At 54.4% G+C, this 18,047-nt stretch overlaps 1 protein-coding gene across 1 annotated transcript; it reads left to right on the plus strand.

The window, feature by feature from the left end:
• The first annotated feature begins 3,710 nt into the window (after positions 1 to 3,710).
• LOC102900493 (splicing factor 3A subunit 2-like) lies at positions 3,711 to 7,101 on the plus strand. Its single transcript, XM_019817021.2, has 4 exons — positions 3,711 to 3,903; positions 4,208 to 4,453; positions 5,460 to 5,614; positions 6,223 to 7,101. The coding sequence occupies exons 2-4, from the start codon at positions 4,263 to 4,265 to the stop codon at positions 6,750 to 6,752; spliced, it is 876 nt and encodes a 291-aa protein (XP_019672580.2). The 5' UTR covers positions 3,711 to 3,903; positions 4,208 to 4,262; the 3' UTR covers positions 6,753 to 7,101.
• Positions 7,102 to 18,047: the final 10,946 nt, after the last annotated feature.

Raw genomic sequence — 18,047 nt, forward strand, 5'->3', positions numbered from 1 at the left:
GACTCAGCCGACTGGCCTCTTTTCTTCCATTCCTTTTCTCTGACCCTTCTGATTCCCCACGATGTCCATGTGTCCACACATTTCTTCCTCAAGACACAGACAACAGTGCCGTGGTTTTACGCCGATGCCACTGCCAGTAACAGGCCACTAAGTGAGGTCCCGGAGGCCTCTGGGCGGCACAGAGAACAGGTTCAAAGTTACGGATTGGACGCACGTTACCTTCACTTGTTTCCGCCTGTGTTCAGTCGAGGGTTTGTCTCCGTCATTTTATTTCATTTCCGTGGACCTGAAGTTCTTCGGCTAATTCAGAATCACGACCAAACGAGGTTTATTTCCTCGTCCTCCACCCAGCCCTGCTGTGCTTGTCGCCGGGCCGTCCGTCCGTCCTTCCTTCCCCTCCCGCGGCAGGAAGCAAATGCAAACCGTGCCTCTATTTCCCGTCCTGTCTTACACAGCAGAAAGCGTGGCACATACTCTCTGTGGACTTTGCTTTTCATTTTTGTTCACAAGTGAAGTTTGGGTCACCGACTCTTGATTTCAGCTCAGGTCGTGATCTCACGGTTCATGGAATTGAGCCCTGCGTCGGGCTCTGATGTTGGCGGTGTGGAGCCTGCTTGGGTCTGTCTCTCTCTCTCTCTCTCTCTCTCTCTCTCTCAAAATAAAAAATCTTAAAAAAAAGAAGTGCAGTTGTCCCCGCCCCTGGACAGCATAGCTGCGGGGCCCTTCAGCCTGTGCGCGCTGAGCTTTACTCGGGGGCGGCCGGCCGCCGGCACCAGGGACTCTGCTGGGGAGCTCTCGGCTCGGTGCGTGTGCTGTTCACACTCGTGGGGACGAGTCCTCGGGGTGAAAGCCCAGGCACGAGATTGCTGGCTGGAAACGCCGCGCGGGTCTCTGCGGAAACGGTCAAATCTCGCTGCACCCGGTGGTGCCACCTGCACTCCCACCACCAAGGTGTGAGGACACCTGTCTCTCCGCAAGGGAGCGTGCTCAGCCTCGTGGACTTCCGCCATTCCCCGGGCGACAGGGGCTGTCAGCGTTGTGTCTGTTTTTACTTGTCGTGTGAGCGTTTTTACATATATGTGAACCACTCCTGTGTCTTCTCCTGTGACCTCCCTCTGTTCACCTCTCTTGTCCATCTTTCTTTTATTCCTCTTGATTTTTAAGAGCTCTTTATATACGAGGAGGACTTCTGTATCTCTTTGTGCTGGTTTCTCCGTCCCCTCGGCCCCGGAACCGTGTCTGGTTTGTATCACTTCTCACTCGGATTGTAATGACCTCCTAACCGGCTTCCAGACCTCCCCCGTCGGCCCCCGTTGTCTGCACCGCCCCCAGGAAGAGCCTCTCCAATATGTGTCATCATGTCACCTCCACTGAGTGGATTCTCACGTCCTTGGGACAAGCAATTCCTTCACGGGGCATCGAAGGCCATCTCACCCGCCTCGAGTCCAGCCACAGTTCTCCCTTTGCCCTGCTGTCCCCGTTCACCCGACTCCTCCTACCTGGTGCCCAGAGCTCAGTCTACACCTGGGGAGAACCTCACCGACGCCCTCTGCTCCTCGGCTCCCAGAATGTCACGAGCTGGGTCTGCCCGTCACCGACCACCTCATTCGATCTCTAGGCCGTGAGCTCGGGAGGACAGAGGTGCCTGGTTTCCTCGGGGTCCCCGTGGCCTGACACGTGCTTGACACATAGTGGGGGCTCCAGGAGTGTCTCGGAGGGGTGGCCAGGCTGTGAACTCAGTGCCGGGTGAACACGGGAGGAGCTGGCTGAATGGAGCTGTTGTTCAGGCCCGTGGACCCGGCCCAAGTTTCTGAAGGCTGAGTGCTTCCTTTCAGAATTAATCAGGTGCCATTGCCTTTCTCTCCAGTGGGACGTTCTTGTTTGGGAGGGCTTCAGCTCCGCTCTGGGGGGCTCCCGGACGCCGGGGAAGGTGGCCCCGGGGTCACAGCTGTGCTCCCGTGGGTATCTGCTTTACTCAGCAGATGTTCATACGTGAGGCCGAAGGTAACTTGACTGGGGCCCCGCTGACTCACGTTTCTGTGCCCAGGGTGCAGCGTCACGGCCTCGGGAGAGGGACAGTTACTAGCCTCACGGGGCGACCACCATCTCCTGGCCATTATCCCCAGACTGGAAAAAAATAAAATCACCTTTGGTGAGAGCCCGGGGGGACCCCGCCCGCTGGGGCTGCTGCAGTCAGAACACGGGACCCCCGCCGCCCCTGCACCCGCACGACGGTCTGGGGGCCGTGCTCCCCGAGGCCAAAGCGCCCAGCAGAGTGAACAGTCGGGCCTGTGCCGGCGTGGCGGGGCCACGTGGATCAACCACCCTGCGCGTGCGGAGTCACGGCGAAGGCTCTGGAGCCACTCGGTGCGTCCACGTGGGCTCCCCAGGGGCCGAGGGCGCTGTGTCGGGCCCAGCTGGCCGCAGCGGGCGCTCAGTGGCCCTTTGACCTGGTCTTCCCACCTGTTGACCTTGTGCCACCGTCACGGCCACGCTCGCACGTTGGGGAACTGCGGGGACACCGCTCGCCAGGCCACCCGATCGCTGTAATAACGGAGCTGGTTCCAGGGGGTTCGTGGGCTCATGGTGTGTGGAGGGTTAAACGGTTCGCAGCGGCCTCACGCTGGTGTTTCCTCTGCCCCCGGGAGGGGTGGGCTCCAGGCGGTTTCCCTCCGGGCCGAGGAGTTCTATTTCAGAGGAGATCTGTGTGTTTCTTTGTTACTTTATCCACGGCTCACCCGCCCCGAGCAGGGTGACTCAGGGGAAATGGGTATTTTCAGCCAGGGGCCACCACAGCTGCTGCATCAAGTGTCTTTGGACCGGCCGGTTTCACGACAGGTGTGTTTTTATTCAGGAAAAATAATGCACTTAATTTAGAGGATGCACTTCCCTTCCAAGAACATGGCCCTTCCTCTCTCCCCACCCACCCCTCCCGCCCGTAACCCGTGGGAGGGTGACCTCGTGTTCCCAGTGCAGAGGCCGCCAAGCCCCCAGCCGGCAGACGGGGCTTCCAGTCTGCACCGTCCCCTCTCCCGAGTGGGTGGGGGCCCGCCCTGCGAGCCTGGGGGCGGGGGGCTGGGGGAGACCGGACGCTGGGGTCCTTGCGGGCCCAGGCGTGAGGAGGCACACGGACGAGGGGGCCCGTGCCATATGGGTGTTCTATCCTAAACCCTTTTAAAATCAGTCTTACCAAGGGGCGCCTGGGTGGCTCAGTCCCGACTTCAGCTCAGGTCATGATCGCACAGTCTGTGGGTTCGAGCCCCGCGTCGGGCTCTGTGCCGACAGCTCGGAGCCTGGAGCTGCTTCGGATTCTGTGTCTCCCTCTCTCCCTGCCCCTCCCCTGCTCATGCTCTGTCTCTCTCTGTCTCAAAAATAAATAAAAACATTAAAAAAAATTTTTAATCAGTTTTATTGAGACAAAATCAACACCATCTTAAGAGGGTGCTAATTCTGTTAGCAAAGTAATACTTGTGCAGAGTAAATGGTGGGAAAGATGCCTTGTTTTGCCTTTCTTTCTCGATTTTCCCTTTGGATGCATCCACGGATTTCCCACGGTGGGGGTGGGGGCCGGGCTGTCCCACTCTGTGGCCCCCACACGTCCCCCCCGTGTGGTCACCTCACGAGCGTGGGTTTAAGTCACCGTGAGAGTCTCTGCGAGTCCGACTCAAAACATCCCCCGGCTGAATTCTTCTCTTCTTCCCCAGACCTGCCGTGGTGACTTCGGAAGCGTTCACAAGTTCTGTGAGTCCACGTCCATCAAGAAGGGAAACCGATCCCTGCCCTACTGAATACGGTGACTGGATTCCAGGGAACAGACGCGGAGGCCGTGCTGTGTTGCTGCTGGAGCTGGGGCATAAAGGCCACGTGGCTTCTCGGCGCGTCTGTGCAGCCCGGGGCCACCACGTAAGGAGTCTGGCCACTCTTGAAGGCACCACACTCGGGAGATCGTGGGCAGATACTGGGGCAGGGAGGGAGGGATGTCCAGACCCCTGCTGCCCAGCCCCAGCTCCCGGGATCTTCGAGGGGCCCTGGCCCCAACCGCCAAGTGAGACACACGTGGCCAAGCCCAGTCAACTGCTGGAACCACGCGCGTTAATAATAATACTGTGATTGTTGTTGTTTTGTGCTCTACGTCTGGGCTGGTTCCGCAGTCGGTAATGGGAACGTTGATCTGGTCACCTCACTGAGGGCACCTTTATCCTTCCAGACCGAAGCCTGGGAAACATTTTTGACCCCATCTTTCTGCACACGTCACCACTAGTATGTCACGGAATACTTGGGCTCGTCCTTCAAGTCCACCCCAAATCCAGCCACCTCGCAGGGCCGACAGCTGGTCCGAGCCCCATCGCGTCCTGCCCCGGAGCACGGCAGTGGCCTCCTACCTGTACCAGTGTCTTGCTCCCTCCTTCCCTGGCTTATTCGAAACACAGCACGTGAAATTTCCTGCCGACAGGTAAGTCAGGGCAACCCCCCCTCTCCCTGCAGCAGCTGAGTCCCTGTCCCTTGGAGTGGCCCCTCCTACCCTGTGACATCATCCCCTGCCCCCCCTTCATCCCGCCCCCTCCTCCTAGAACACACTGTACCTCAGGCCCTTTGCACAAGCCATGCTCGTCATCTATTTCCTGGAACCAATAATTACCGCTGGTGTTCTACTTGCCCAGTGCTCCACGCACCATTCGCCAATTTCCCAAGTGCTTCAGCGTTTCTGGTGCTGGTTTCCATGCCACAGGCATGTTGTTTTCTCCCATCCTTTGGGTGGTCTGTCTCCAACAGCGGTCACCCCGGCATTTCCTGTCGGTGCCCGGCTGTGTGGAGCCCGTGAGTCCCCTCCCACAGCCCTGCGCTCCGTGCACTTGCTCACCCGGCGGGCACACAGCCAGAGCGAGTGTGAGACGTGCATGCCGCTCCCCTGCCTCTCTGGTCACCTGGTCCGAGCGAGTCGGAGCGCTCGGTCCGCAGCTTGCTCTCACACACGATGGCGGCGGGGGCTCTCTCACTCGCAGTGGGGACCGCTCCCCTCACTGTGCGGTGACTATTGAGACACCGGCTGCCACTCTGGTCTTCAGAGCGGGTTTCTCCCTGCAGATCTTACAATTTTTTTTTAAACATTTATTTCTTCTTGAGAGGGCCTAACATCGGTACTTCTCTGACCGAATTCTTCAAGGGATCTTGGCGTCCATGTTCTTTTCCTGTCCCTGCACGTGTCTCTCCTCCGGGTCCTCTTTGCTGGCCGTGGGTGGGGGGGTCTCTATCTTCAAGCTGACCCCTGGTGCTCTGGGCCGTGCACTCTTGCCTGAGCCCGACCTCCTGGGCAGGTGAGGGAGGCCGGGGGCTTGTCTGTGGGGGGAGGGCCTGCACAGGTGACCTCAGAGCTGGGACCCTCTGCCCCGGGGCCGTGGGGGGCCGGCAAGGCTGCTGGAAGCAGGAGGAGGTAGACGCAGCCTTTATCCCGATTTTAGGGCCAGGCCTCCTCGAACGTTCCCGCCTCCTGCGGATCCTGGCCTCCCTTCTCCGGACCTCGGGCTCCACAGGCCGGTCCTCAGGCCTCTGCATCCTCCAGGCACCCGCGGGACTCACTCGTCCACACCGTGCCTTCAGCCATCGTTCCCTCCAGGTGTGCACACGCGTGTTCACTTCTTCACCGTGTCCTGGTGACGCTTTGCAGGCGGAGTGGGCAGCCGGCCACGTTTGCTCACACCTGGGTTGCCTTTAATTTCCAGAATTTGTGTTGGGAGGGAACGTGCAGGACGTGGACCCTCACTCAGGGCGCGCCCTTCCCCGGGGGGCCCACACCTCCCACCCCTACACGCGCCTGGCGCCCACACTGCGGGGTCTAGGAAGTAGGGGATGGGAACAGGTGGTGCCCCCGCTGAGGGTCTGGGAAGTTGGGGGGGGTGAGGACAAGGTGACGCACCCCCTGCAGGATCTAGGAAGTTGGGGGGGTGAGGACAGGTGGTGCTTCTTGGAGCCACGTGTGTCGTGAGAATGCTGGAGGGCGGGGCTCACACACACTAGTATAATTTTGGGGTGTCCTTGACTAGAGGCGCTGGGGGTGCAGTCTAACTGCCCTGAAGCAAGAGGCAGGCTTCCGGGGCCTTCTGGGAAGTGCACCCACCCGGAGGGGAGAAGGGCATTCTCTCTGGTCTCGGACCCCCTGGTCGGGCGCACAGCAATGACACGTGGGGCGCCCAGCTCAGCCTGGAGTTTTCCCTCTCCCTGCAGGAACCCGTCTCTCTGCAAACGGCCGTTCTGCGCCCCCTCGCCCCCTTCTAAAGTGTTCTACCCACTCCTGCCCGGATGCTTCTTTTTCAACACCAAAGTCCCTGTTACGTTTGCCACAGAGACACCCGGGTTCCAGTTCTGTCTCTGTCACTGATTGCCTGGAAATAGCTTCAATTCAGGACCTAGACCCGGGCGGCCCAGGCTGGAACCCGGGCCCTGGGCGAGGCCCGCGTCCTCCGGGGCAGGCACGCAGTCCCCAGGGGCAGCTCCGCGGGCCTCCCGTCTGTCCCATGCTGAGCTCCGGCCTCCGGGGCTGGGGAGGGGGCCGCGCCCAGGCAGGCTGGCAGTTCACCCGGTTCACAGGGCGCCAGCCGCCCCCTGGATCATCCTCCCCGCTGGAAACCCTGCACGCTGGTTTCTCCGGCTCCCAGGACGCCTGGCGGGTGAGGCTTCGCAAAGGGCTGAGGCAGAGGAAATGCGATCTCGCTGAGTGTTTGGTCTCCTGGGACCTCCTAGCAACGGCAACATAGCAACCGGGGGACAGCCCTTTTGTTCAAGACGGCCGACTGCATTGAAAAAAGTGTCGTTCCGCCTTGAAACCACTTGACTGGTCCTCTGCCGTGCGCACACCCCTGTGGCAACCGTGGGCTTTGATCTTGTCGATCTTGTCTGTGTCACGGCGGGCTGTCTCCCCCGAATCGGTCCAGGAGCTGCCAGCTCCCCGCCTCCTTCCCGCCAGCCTGTGAGCTCGGAGGCGGGTGACAGGCCGCCCACGGCGCCCTCTCGTGGAACAACGGTGTCCTTGCGCTTAGGGCCTCGCCTGGATTGTGAATAGGACCCCGCTGAGTTATTATTTGGAACATGAGGCCTATCTCAAGATACAGCGTATCCACACGTTTCCCAAAACGCTTCTTTTTTTTTTTTTTTATAAACATTTTTTTTTTCAACGTTTATTTATTTTTCGGACAGAGAGAGACAGAGCATGAACGGGGGAGGGGCAGAGAGAGAGGGAGACACAGAATCGGAAACAGGCTCCAGGCTCCGAGCCATCAGCCCAGAGCCTGATGCAGGGCTCGAACTCCCGGACCGCGAGATCGTGACCTGGCTGAAGTCGGATGCTTAACCGACTGTGCCACCCAGGCGCCCCGCAAAACGCTTCTAAAAATCACCCATTATTTCATTTTCAATCCTTGGACCTGTGGGGTCTGCCTTCACCACCTAAGATTCTGCCTGGTGGCCCTACACGCTGGCACAGTGCAGAAGACAGGCCTCTCCAGAGCATGGGACAGTTGTCCTGCACGGGAGCTGCAGTGAGAACTCAAAGACGCTGCCTGCAGTCACTTCCTGTGCCAGCCCTGACCACCTTCTCCCCGGCTGGGCGAGCTGGCCATGTCGAAGGGGGTCAGGAAACGCCCCCCTGACATAGGCCACTTCGGCACAAGGGTTATTTTGAGCTGAAGGTAACTGAGAATCAGCAGGTCAGGAACAGTGTGCTGCCCTCCTCTTATCTGCCTAAACGCAGGGCATTGATTTTCCTTTGAGAGAGGTCCCCTCCACTGGGAGAAGGAGATTGTTATCACGAGATTGAGGGTCACATCAAGGTGAATCTGCACGAACAGACCTTCCTAAAATAGTCCTTATCTTCCGTTAGTTCCCCCAGATCTTTTGCTCACTTTCCCACAATTTACTGCCCTTTCCAAAAATGGCATTAAGTGCCCAAGTCTAGCCGCTTCTTTGAGTTTTTGCTTCTCTTTGGTGAAGCCCCCATCGTGTGAAATATTAACATCAATGAAAATGGTATGCCTTTTCTCCTGCTAATCTGTCATTGCCTATTTAATTTGCAGGCCCCAGCGACTGATATTAAGAGGATAGAAGATCAATTTTCCCTCTCCTACGATCCCGGGTGTGGACCTAATTGTGCAAAGGGCGGGAGGTGGGTCAGCAGGCTTTGCTCCACCCTCCAGGGGCATATCTTGCAGTTGGTTCAACTCCTGAATGTCACTGCTTTATCCAACTCAGCAGCCTCAGCCGCGGTGCCCGACGAATGGCCAAAGACAAGAAACCAACCACACAAAGAGCGCAGTGCACGCTTGGCGTCACCTCATCTTGACTTTCAAGTGGCTTTATGTGCTCTGTGAAATGTTAATCCTCGAGGGTGAAATCCAAGCCGGTTTATCCTCAGGGCTACCAGTGCCAGTGGTGATGGTGAGCATCGAGGCACGAAACTTCTTCTCCTAAAACACAAGGGATCTTTTCAACACACTCACCGTTGCCGTACAAAAAGCCATTCTTGTGTCAGATCAACAGAGGGAACTGGTCCAAGTGCAAAGACAATTTGAGGCTTATGTTCTGTTTCCTGTGTCCTGTTTCCTTCCCCGGGGGGAAGACCACCGGTCGGACACAGCAGGGACCCCGAAGGTCCAGGTTTCTGCAACTCGAGTTTTTATTCGGCAGGTCCTGTGGTGGGGCTGGGAACCCACAGGCCTCCCCGGTGAGGGGGTGGGTGGTCCTGATGCCGAGGCCTGAGGGCCGCCCGCATTCCAGAAACACCCCCGTTAGAACTACCAGGAGCCCGAGGCCAGACACGGTCGTCAAGGAGTAAATATATTTACAATTTCCAGGGTCTGGCCCACGCAGACTTTGCCTGGCCCACGTCCACGCAAGCAGAGGGGTATTTCCCAACAGTGAACGTGCCTGTGGCTTCCTGAACTGTACTTTGAAATAGAACATGAAGAGATAGTCATTACTTATGCAATTAATAATTCCACAGTTGACATTTAACACAATTAACAAGGAATAATTAGCGTAATTTTTACCATGCAATGCTCATTTACGAGGATCTCTTACAGCTCACGGGATGGGGCCAGGCTGCTCAGACTTCTGTGGGAGGCCTGGCTGGTGCCTGCGTCACTACGCTTTTCCTCTCCTGGGTCCCGGGTCCCCATGCGGTCGATAATCTCATCGTAAAGAACAGAGACAACCGCCGTGTCTGGATATACTCCGCCGCTTAGGGACCTGTTCTTTATTAAATCTGCTAAATACAAAATACATGTGAATCCAAGCCCTCACACTTTACTTTCCTTGGAGAATTCTGGTATTTTCATTAGGAAATACCATCCTGTGTAATCACATATTTTTTAATTTTTTGGAACTCATGTAGTTTTAAATATATATATATATACATATATGTATATATTTTTAACTTTAATGTTTATTTATTTTTGAGAGACAGACAGACCACGAGCAGGGGAGAGGCAGAGAGAGAAAGAGTCACAGAATCCGAAGCAGGCTCCAGGCTCCGAGCTGTCAGCACAGAGCCCGACGCGGGATTCGAACCCACGAACCGCGAGATCATGACCTGAGCTGAAGTCGGACGCTCAACCGACTGAGCCCCCCTAGGCGCCCCGAGAACTCATGTCTTTAAATAGGAAGGTTGCTGAGTGGATATTTTGTTCCAGGGGCTCTTCTCAGTCTTACCCAAACTTTAAAGCGATTTTCAGTGAATAGAGTGCACACTGATTATGTGTCGTATAGTTTCCCATGACTAATCTAAGATGGAATAAGTTCAAAAGCAATTAATTTGCAGAAGTCTGCCTCCTTCTCCCCCGTGCAGGGAGCGGGAGGAGAGACCTGTGTCCTCTTTGCTGCTGGACTCAGGGGCCAGCCCTGGTCCAGCAACCCCAGGGCAAATGGCAGAGGCGTGTTCCTGTCCTCACAAGGCCTCTGCCCGCCCCCGGGGCTCCTGCGAGGCCCGCCTGGCCAGCTCCACACCTTCCTTAATGAGGCGCCGGGAGAGAACTTTACAACGTCCAACAAAATAATATGCAACAGCGTGTTTGGTGTATTCTTACCAAATAACTTGGCAGAATATACACTGCTTTCGCTTATCTTAGATGCACGCTACAGTTTCCCAGTGAAATACTTGCTTTTTAGTAAAAACTGAAATTCAAAATTCCTTGCAAGATGGACGAAAGGATTTTAAGAGATTAGAATGACTTTCTTCCTGTGAAGGTGGCTGGGCCTAAATCTTCATTCTCTAGATAAACAGGGGATCCATCTGAGAATTAAGTAAACGCGGAAGATATCTTTCCAAGGGGCGGGCACCGAATCCTAACGAATGAAAAATAGGAAATTCCATCAGAGAAATGGAAACTTTAAAAAATCACCAAGTGGCGGAATCCTAGTACTGAAAATGAAATATTGGAAATGTAAAAATCATGGGATGGGCTCACAGCAGCATGGATATGGAAAAAAGAACACAGAGAAAAAGGTTTGGGAAAAAATGGCGCATGTCTTTGGGAAAAATGAACGTTCTGCGGGCAGGGATAGGGAAGGGGGCGGCAGTGGGGGAGTTTGCCTCTCATCGCATATCTTTTTTTTTTTTTTTAAATGTTTATTTATTTCCGAAGAAGAGAGAGACAGAGCGTGAGTGGAGGAGGGTCAGAGAGAGAGAGAGAGAGACAGACAGAGAGACACAGAATCTGAAGCAGGCTCCAGGCTCTGAGCTGTCAGCACAGAGCCCGACTTGGGGCTCGAACTCACAAACTGTGAGATCATGACCTGAGCCCAAGTCGGACGCTCAACCGACTGAGCCATCCAGGCGCCCCTCATCGCGTATCTTTTTTATGCTATTGTTTCTTAAATTACAGTTTTTTCAAGTTTATTTTTTGGAGTAATCTGTACACCCAATGTGGGGCTCGAACTCATGACCCCAAGATCAAGAGTCACACGCTCTTCCAAATGAGCCAGCTACAAGCTTTCCCCCGCTTTTATTTTACATTTATAACTGGAAATTTGTACCTCTTAATGCTGATCGGTCGTAAGTCTGCATTATTGTTCTAACAGGAAATAAATGCGCGCTGTATTCACGCACCCAGCCCTTTGCTGGTGATTCTGACAGAGCTGGTCCGACAAGCACTAGTAAGGAAGGGTTTCAGGCAGGTGCTGATATGAACGGCTGGTTACAAGTTTCTGCCCTCCCCAGATGTGCTGTTTGTATCACTTGTTTCATACCATACGCTGCCTTGTAAGTGATGTTCCTCTGAGCGCGTCCACACACCGAGCACCTGACACAAAGTATTTACTGATCATCTCCTACGTGACAGCTCTTTGCATACATTCTGTTTAACGCACATCATGCCGGATGAGGTAGATACTATCGTGCCCTTCGCTCACAGATGAGGAAACCGAGGTGCAAAGAAACAGGTATCCCAGATCGCCCAAACGGTATCAGCGTGAACTGGATTTTGGTTTTTGTCCTTGTCTGAGTTTAGCGGACACGCAATGGTATGTTCGTTCTGGGTGCACAACACAGTGACTCACCTCTCTCATGTGATGCTGTGTTCACCAGGGTAGCTCCGACTGGTCACCATCCAAGGCTATGACGGTATCATGGACTGTATTCCCTATGCTGTGCCTTTTTTTTCCGCGGCTTGTTCATTCCCTGACTGGGAGCCCGTGCCTCCCACGCCCCCTCATCCATTCTGCCCGCCCCCTCCACCCTCTCTCCTCTGGCAGCCTCGGCTTGTTCTCCGTGTTCACAGGCCCCATTCTGCTTTCTGTTCACTGATTATTTGTTTCTTTTTATTCCACGTATGTGTGATATCCCATGGGGTTTGTCTGTCTCTGTCTTATTCCACTTCGCATAATCCCTTCTAGATCCATCCGTGCTGTCACAAACAAGACACAGAACCCGAACCAGGCTCCAGGCTCCGAGCCGTCAGCCCAGAGCCCGACGTGGGGCTCGAACTCACGGACCGCGAGATCGTAACCTGAGCTGAAGTCGGACGCTCAACCGACTGAGCCACCCAGGCGCCCCTCGTCTTTTTTTTTTTTTTAATGCTTATTTATTTTTGAGAGAAAGAGAGAGAGGACGTGTGTGAGATGGGGAGGGGGACAGAGGATCTGAAGCTGGCTCTGAGCTGGCAGCACAGAGCCCGATGCGGGGCTTGAACCCACAAACTGTGAGATCATGACCTGAGCTGAAGTCAGACGCTTAAGTGACTGAGCCACCCAGGCGCCCCTGTTTCTCGTCTTTTTAAAAATGTTTATTTATTTACTTTGAGAGAGAGAATTAAAGTAGTCTGCGTGCTCAGTGCGGAGCCCAACCTGAGGCTCGATCCCATGGCTGTGACATCGTGACCTGAGCCGAAATCAAGGGTGGGACGCTCAACCCAGTGAGCCACCCGGGCGCCCCACCTCATCGTTTTCATTGTAGCCACACTGCCAGGTACGAGGCGACATCTCATGGTGGTTTTGATTTGCATTTCCCTGGTGATTAGGGCCTGAACTAGGTTTGAACTCAGGTCTGACGGCAGAGGCTGGCCGCATGCTGCCCATCCTGAAGCATCTAGAACGGTGCTATGCAGCTAGCGGAGTGCAAAAAGGCGGAGTGCAAAAGGGATTTGTTAAACACGTGTGTAAATAAGGTAAAAAGTTTTCTGAACTGCAGGCATGTAATTACTAATTAGATGTTCAGGAAAACCACAAAATGTCTATCATTATGGCGGGGACGCTTCTGGGGCTGCACCCAACGACAACAACAAATAATTATTAGGAACCGGAATTTCAAGGGAATCCTGCACATGTCGGTTATGTAATTGCTTCACCAAAGCAGAAATTGGATTTCCACTCTCTTTTCTGGAAATGACCGAACGCGGTGACTCTGTTACAGGACTATCTGTCTTGTTCCTACTGTTCTGTGCTCAGCTTTCTTTAAACATTTAATTATTTTTGCGAAGGTAGTACGTGTCTGTGGTTCAAAATCCGAAAGACACAGAAGGGTATTTCGTGGGGGGCCTCCCGTCCACGGCGGCCCCCCCAGCTGCCTACTTTCTTTTAGGGCCGGCCGGCGTCACCAGCTCCTGGTGTATCCTTCCCGGGATATTTATGCGTTTACAAGGAAACGTGTGTATGTTTTTGCTTTAGGAAAAGAGTCGTCTTTCCTCTCACGTGACTGCTCTCACGTGACTGTCACGCTCGCAGCACCGCTGATGCCGGGCCTGTGGGGTTTTTCCCACGGCAAACAACTCCGCGACACCAGCCGGGCGTCCTTCGATTTAACCCAATTCTGACCCTGTCCGCCCAGAGATCGCGCCAGGTGGCGCAGGTTGAGGGCTCGGTCCCACGAATCTGCCCCACTTCAGATGCCGGTGGGAAGGACTAGGTCCCCCGGTTACGCGCAGCTCTCGTCCGACTTGGCTACAGATCAGACGTTCTCACCACCTCTTTCCCCTTGGACTTGATGAGTTGCTCAGAAGGCTCGCAGAACTCAGGGAGGCCCTTGCTTCTGTTTGCCAGCTTATTAAGGGTCGTGGACGAAGGCCACCAGGGGGCGGCCAGACGAAGAGACGCACAGTGTGAGGTCTGGGAGGGTCCCCAGCACGGAAGCCCCTGTCCCCGTGGACTCGGGGGGCGTCACTCTCCCCGGGGGGAATGCGATCACCAGCCCAGAGGCTCCCCAGCCCCGACTGCCATGGCTTTACGGGGGCTTCCCCGCGTGGGCATGGCCGGCTATGAACCGTCTCCGGCCCCTCTCCCCTCTCCGGAGGACGGGGGTCCGAGCTTCCAGCCCTTCCGCTGACCAGTCCCCGTCCAGGAGCCCAGCCAGAGTCGCCTCAGTGGAACGAAAGAGGCACGCGGTGTTCTGTCACTTGGGGGCTCACGAGGGTTCCGGGGACCCCACGCGAGGAACAGGGATGAAGACCAAATACAACTCTCTTATCATAAATCACAATATCAGTTTCCTTCTCCCCGTTTCGTGCGCAAACGATGGCGTCCGATACCAACAGGCTCGCACCTTGATTCTTGCTGTTTGTTTCCTCGTTGAACATTAACCCTTGGAGAGCCTTTCGCTTCCTTGCTCTTACGTTCACAGTTCACAGTCGTAAAGACCCCACGCTTCTTTAACAAGCCCCCTGTCGATGGGCGGCTCAAGCTCCCGGTCTTTACTGCCGTCAGTGTTGTGAATGCCACCGCGTGCGGGCCTCGTCCCCGGAGCGCCCGGTGGAGCCCCAAATGTTGAACGTGTTCCATCTTTGGTTTGCTCGCCGGGACAGCAGCCTGGGGCAAGCGCTGTGGGTCTGATCAGACACACGTCCCCCGAGCGTCTCCAAAGCTAAACCCGAAAAGGCCGGAAACAAAAGGCATTTCGTGAGTTGATCCAGCAGTTTTGGAGACGAGGGACACGCGGCCAAAGCACCGCCAAGACTCGGCCGTGACTCAGGAGCCCAGGCGTTGGGCGGCAGGACAGCCTGAAGCAGGGCCCCTGCCCGGAGGTTGTTGCCGTGCGAAGCAGCCTGCAGGACATCTCCCGCGGTGACGGGGGCTCTCCCGGGATCACTTGCACAGCCTACTCTTCTTTAAGGGAACCAGGACAGCACACGATGAGGGACGTGATACGGCCACTCAGCTCAGGTTCCAGAAGGCAGATTCGGGCTACACGCCTTGCCAGATTCAGGAAAGGTCTCCGTCAAGCCTCGGGCGTTCTACTTGGAGAAGGCCACCTTGAACTACCTCGGAAATGCCCGGCAGGTCCTCCCGAGCACGCGAGTGACTGCAGGGCTCAGACGACGGGCTCAGGGGTTAGGGTTACAGGCTGTAGCGTTATGTCCTTGAAATCCCAGTTTTTGGCTCAGGTCGGCTCAGCTAAAAAGAGGTGGCACTGGGATTCCAGTGACAGTACCGTATCAGCTTCCACATCTATTATTTCTCTTTATTTTAAACAGTTAGGGGCGCCTGGGTGGCTAGGCCGGTTGAGCATCCGACTTCAGCTCAGGTCACAATCTCGCGGTTCATGAGTTCGAGCCCCACGTCGGGCTCTGTGCTGACAGCTCGGAGCCTGGAGCCCGCTTCGGATTCTGTGTCTCCCTCTCTCTGCCCCTCCCCTGTCCAAATCTCTCTCTCTCTGAAAAATACATAAATATAAAAAATTAAATAGGACAGTTAGCTGTATAATAATGAGAAAATCCTACAGATAAGTGGTAGCAAATGACATTCATTTTCTAGACTTGCAAACCCAATATATTCTTCAGCCAAAAACTGACCCTGAGAGAGACCATGTGATCAGGGGAGGGGGCCAGAGAGAGAGAGAGAGGGACAGAGGATCTGAAGTGGGCTCTGTGCCGACAGCAGAGAGCCTGAGGCGGGGTTTGAACTCATGAACCGTGAGATCATGACCTGAGCCGAAGTCGGATGCTTAACCGACTGAGCCACCCAGGCGCCCCTGAAAAATGCTTTTAGATGTAGCGCTCGGCTTTTGGGGTCACATAGTGCCCTCTTTCTCAGATTAAAAATGAGGAACAGGGGCACATGGGTGGCTTAGTCAGTTAAGCATCCAACTCTTGATTTCGGCTCAGGTCATGAGCTCACGGTTCATGAGGTCAAACCCCGTGTCAGGCTCTGTGCTGACAGCACGGAGCCTGCTTGGGAGTCTCTCTGTCCCTCTCTCTCTGCCATGCTCATGCTCTCTCTCAAAAATAAACATTAAAAAAATTTTTTTAAATACGTAAAGTTTGTATCCATGGATGGAAACTACTGAAAGGACTTTCCAGCACAGCAGCCCAAAGGAGGACTGTCTTGGAGGTGATGAGCTCCCCGTCCCTGGGCATGATCAAGCACTGGGCAACAATTTGGCATGGATGTTGCAGAGGACATTTCCACATCCGATTGGACCAGACAACCTTTCAAGTTCCAAGAATCAGATTCTCTTTTTTTTTTTTTTAATTTTTTTTAACCTTTATTTATTTTTGAGACAGAGAGAGACAGAGCATGAACAGGGGAGGGGCAGAGAGAGAGGGAGACACAGAATCTGAAACAGGCTCCAGGCTCTGAGCTGTGAGCACAGAGCCCGACACAGGGCTCGAACTCATGGACCACGAGATCACGACCTGAGCTGAAGTTGGATGCTTAACCGACTGAGCCACCCAGGCGCTCCCAGATTCTCTTAAAAGATATTCCCAAAATCCCAAAGTAGACCCATAGATTTAAAAACTACCAAAATTGCTTTCCAAAGTTCTTTCACGTGAAATGAAATAAAGGGGAGGAGAATTCTGGCCCCACGTGTGCTGAGTGCTTAGAACGTTTGAAGGACTAGAACTATATTAAGCCGTACCTAAGCCATCAGAAATGTACACTGAAACCAAAGGAGCCAGGACATGCACAGGCCCCAAAAAGGTAACCACGAGGAACAACAAAATAACACAACCTGTGTGCTTTCTAAGGTGTTGAAGTATATTTTAGTTTTTGATAATTGGAATTCATAAATGTACCATATTTTTTATGGCTACTCTCTATAATACGAGTGATACTAATTTTCCCTTTACGATGGTGATATAAAGTCTCCTTTTAAAATAATTATGCTTGGGGAGCCCGGGGGGATCAGTCCCTTAAGAATCCGACTTCAGGGGCGCCTGGGTGGCTCAGTCGGTTGAGCGTCCGACTTCAGCCAGGTCACGATCTCGCGGTCCGTGAGTTCGAGCCCCGCGTCGGGCTCTGGGCTGATGGCTCGGAGCCTGGAGCCTGCTTCCGATTCTGTGTCTCCCTCTCTCTCTGCCCCTCCCCCATTCATGCTCTGTCTCTCTCTGTCTCAAAAATAAATAAACGTAAAAAAAAAAAAAATTAAAAAGAATCCGACTTCAGCTCAGGTCATGATCTCATGGTGTTTGAGTTCAAGACCTGCGTTGGGCTCTGTGCTGACAGCTCGGAAGCCTGCTTTGGATTCGGTGTCTCTCTCTCTCTGCCCCTCCCCTTCTCGCACTCTCTCTCAACAATAAATACACATTAAAAAAAATAAATGAAATAATTATCCTTACATGTAAAAAGGAGTATAGTTGAAGGAAAACCGCAAAATAATTTTATGGGTGGTACATGGAAGGGCCAGTATTTAATAAATTGGTACCAGAATGACTCAAGTTTGGGAAACACGGCTTTATTCCAACCAACGAAAAACTCAAAATCACTTAAAGCTTCAATACACCTTGCCTGAATATTCTAGTTTGTAAGCTTTGGCTGCATGCTTGTTAAGTTAGCAAATTCTAAGCCTTGTGCTGGACGTGTGCTTTATAGGGTCCATCCAGCCCGCAGCCGTGTACCAGGCCCCCCTGAGCAATCATCGGTGATCAGTCCTTCCAGGCTTCCTCTATCCGGCTCATTCCTTTGCTGGCTTGTGCGTGCAAAATAAGGTGTTTCTTCTGAAAATGTTTTCAAATACTTGCAATTATATTGGAACTCCAGAATAAATAGCTGGAGAGTCAGTCCTTTCTCCTTTTTTAAGCACATCGAGAAATGCAGCAGAGTTAGGCCTTTGGAGGGCGTACCTCCAGCGGAGGGGGCCGGCTTCACTTCACCCCTAGCGCCGGTTCTCGGCTGAGGGTCTCAGGTTCTTCTAGCCCCCTCCACCCGGCGGGGAGGGCGAGGGTTACCTTTGCACATTGGTGCGGATACAACGGTGACCTACGATCATGATCCACAACTCATTTCATGTACTTATGCCCGTTCTACCCTCTTTCCAGCACTTCTGGGAAGCCTCGGGGGTCTGCAAACTGGGGACGCCCCCATGGTGGGTGGGGCCTCAGGCCCACCAGCTCCCAGGACACCGCCCCCTCCTTTCGCCCGCGTGCGTGAGTCCAGCGCACCCGGGAGCCACACGACCCCCACCCGTCCCCGCGCTCGCCTTCCGAACGGGAACCCCACAACACAGACAAAACACCCGGTTTCTCGCCGGGACACTGACCGCAGGACGCCCAGCTCGCTCCTTAAATAGACGCTTCTCGGGGGCGGGGATATGAATATACAATATCAGCTCCCCAGGATGCCATTGGACAGCA

Source organism: Felis catus, chromosome E1 (genome assembly GCF_018350175.1).
Source record: "Felis catus isolate Fca126 chromosome E1, F.catus_Fca126_mat1.0, whole genome shotgun sequence".
In the NCBI taxonomy this organism is placed as follows: Eukaryota; Metazoa; Chordata; class Mammalia; order Carnivora; family Felidae; genus Felis; species Felis catus.

Coding starts and splice junctions, on each gene's coding strand:
- LOC102900493 (XM_019817021.2), top strand. CDS start 4,263: ATGTCACGGAATACTTGGGCTCGTCCTTCAAGTCCACCCCAAATCCAG. Junction 4,454..5,459: donor GTGAAATTTCCTGCCGACAG/GTAAGTCAGGGC, acceptor TCCCGATTTTAG/GGCCAGGCCTCCTCGAACGT. Junction 5,615..6,222: donor TCAGCCATCGTTCCCTCCAG/GTGTGCACACGC, acceptor CTCTCCCTGCAG/GAACCCGTCTCTCTGCAAAC.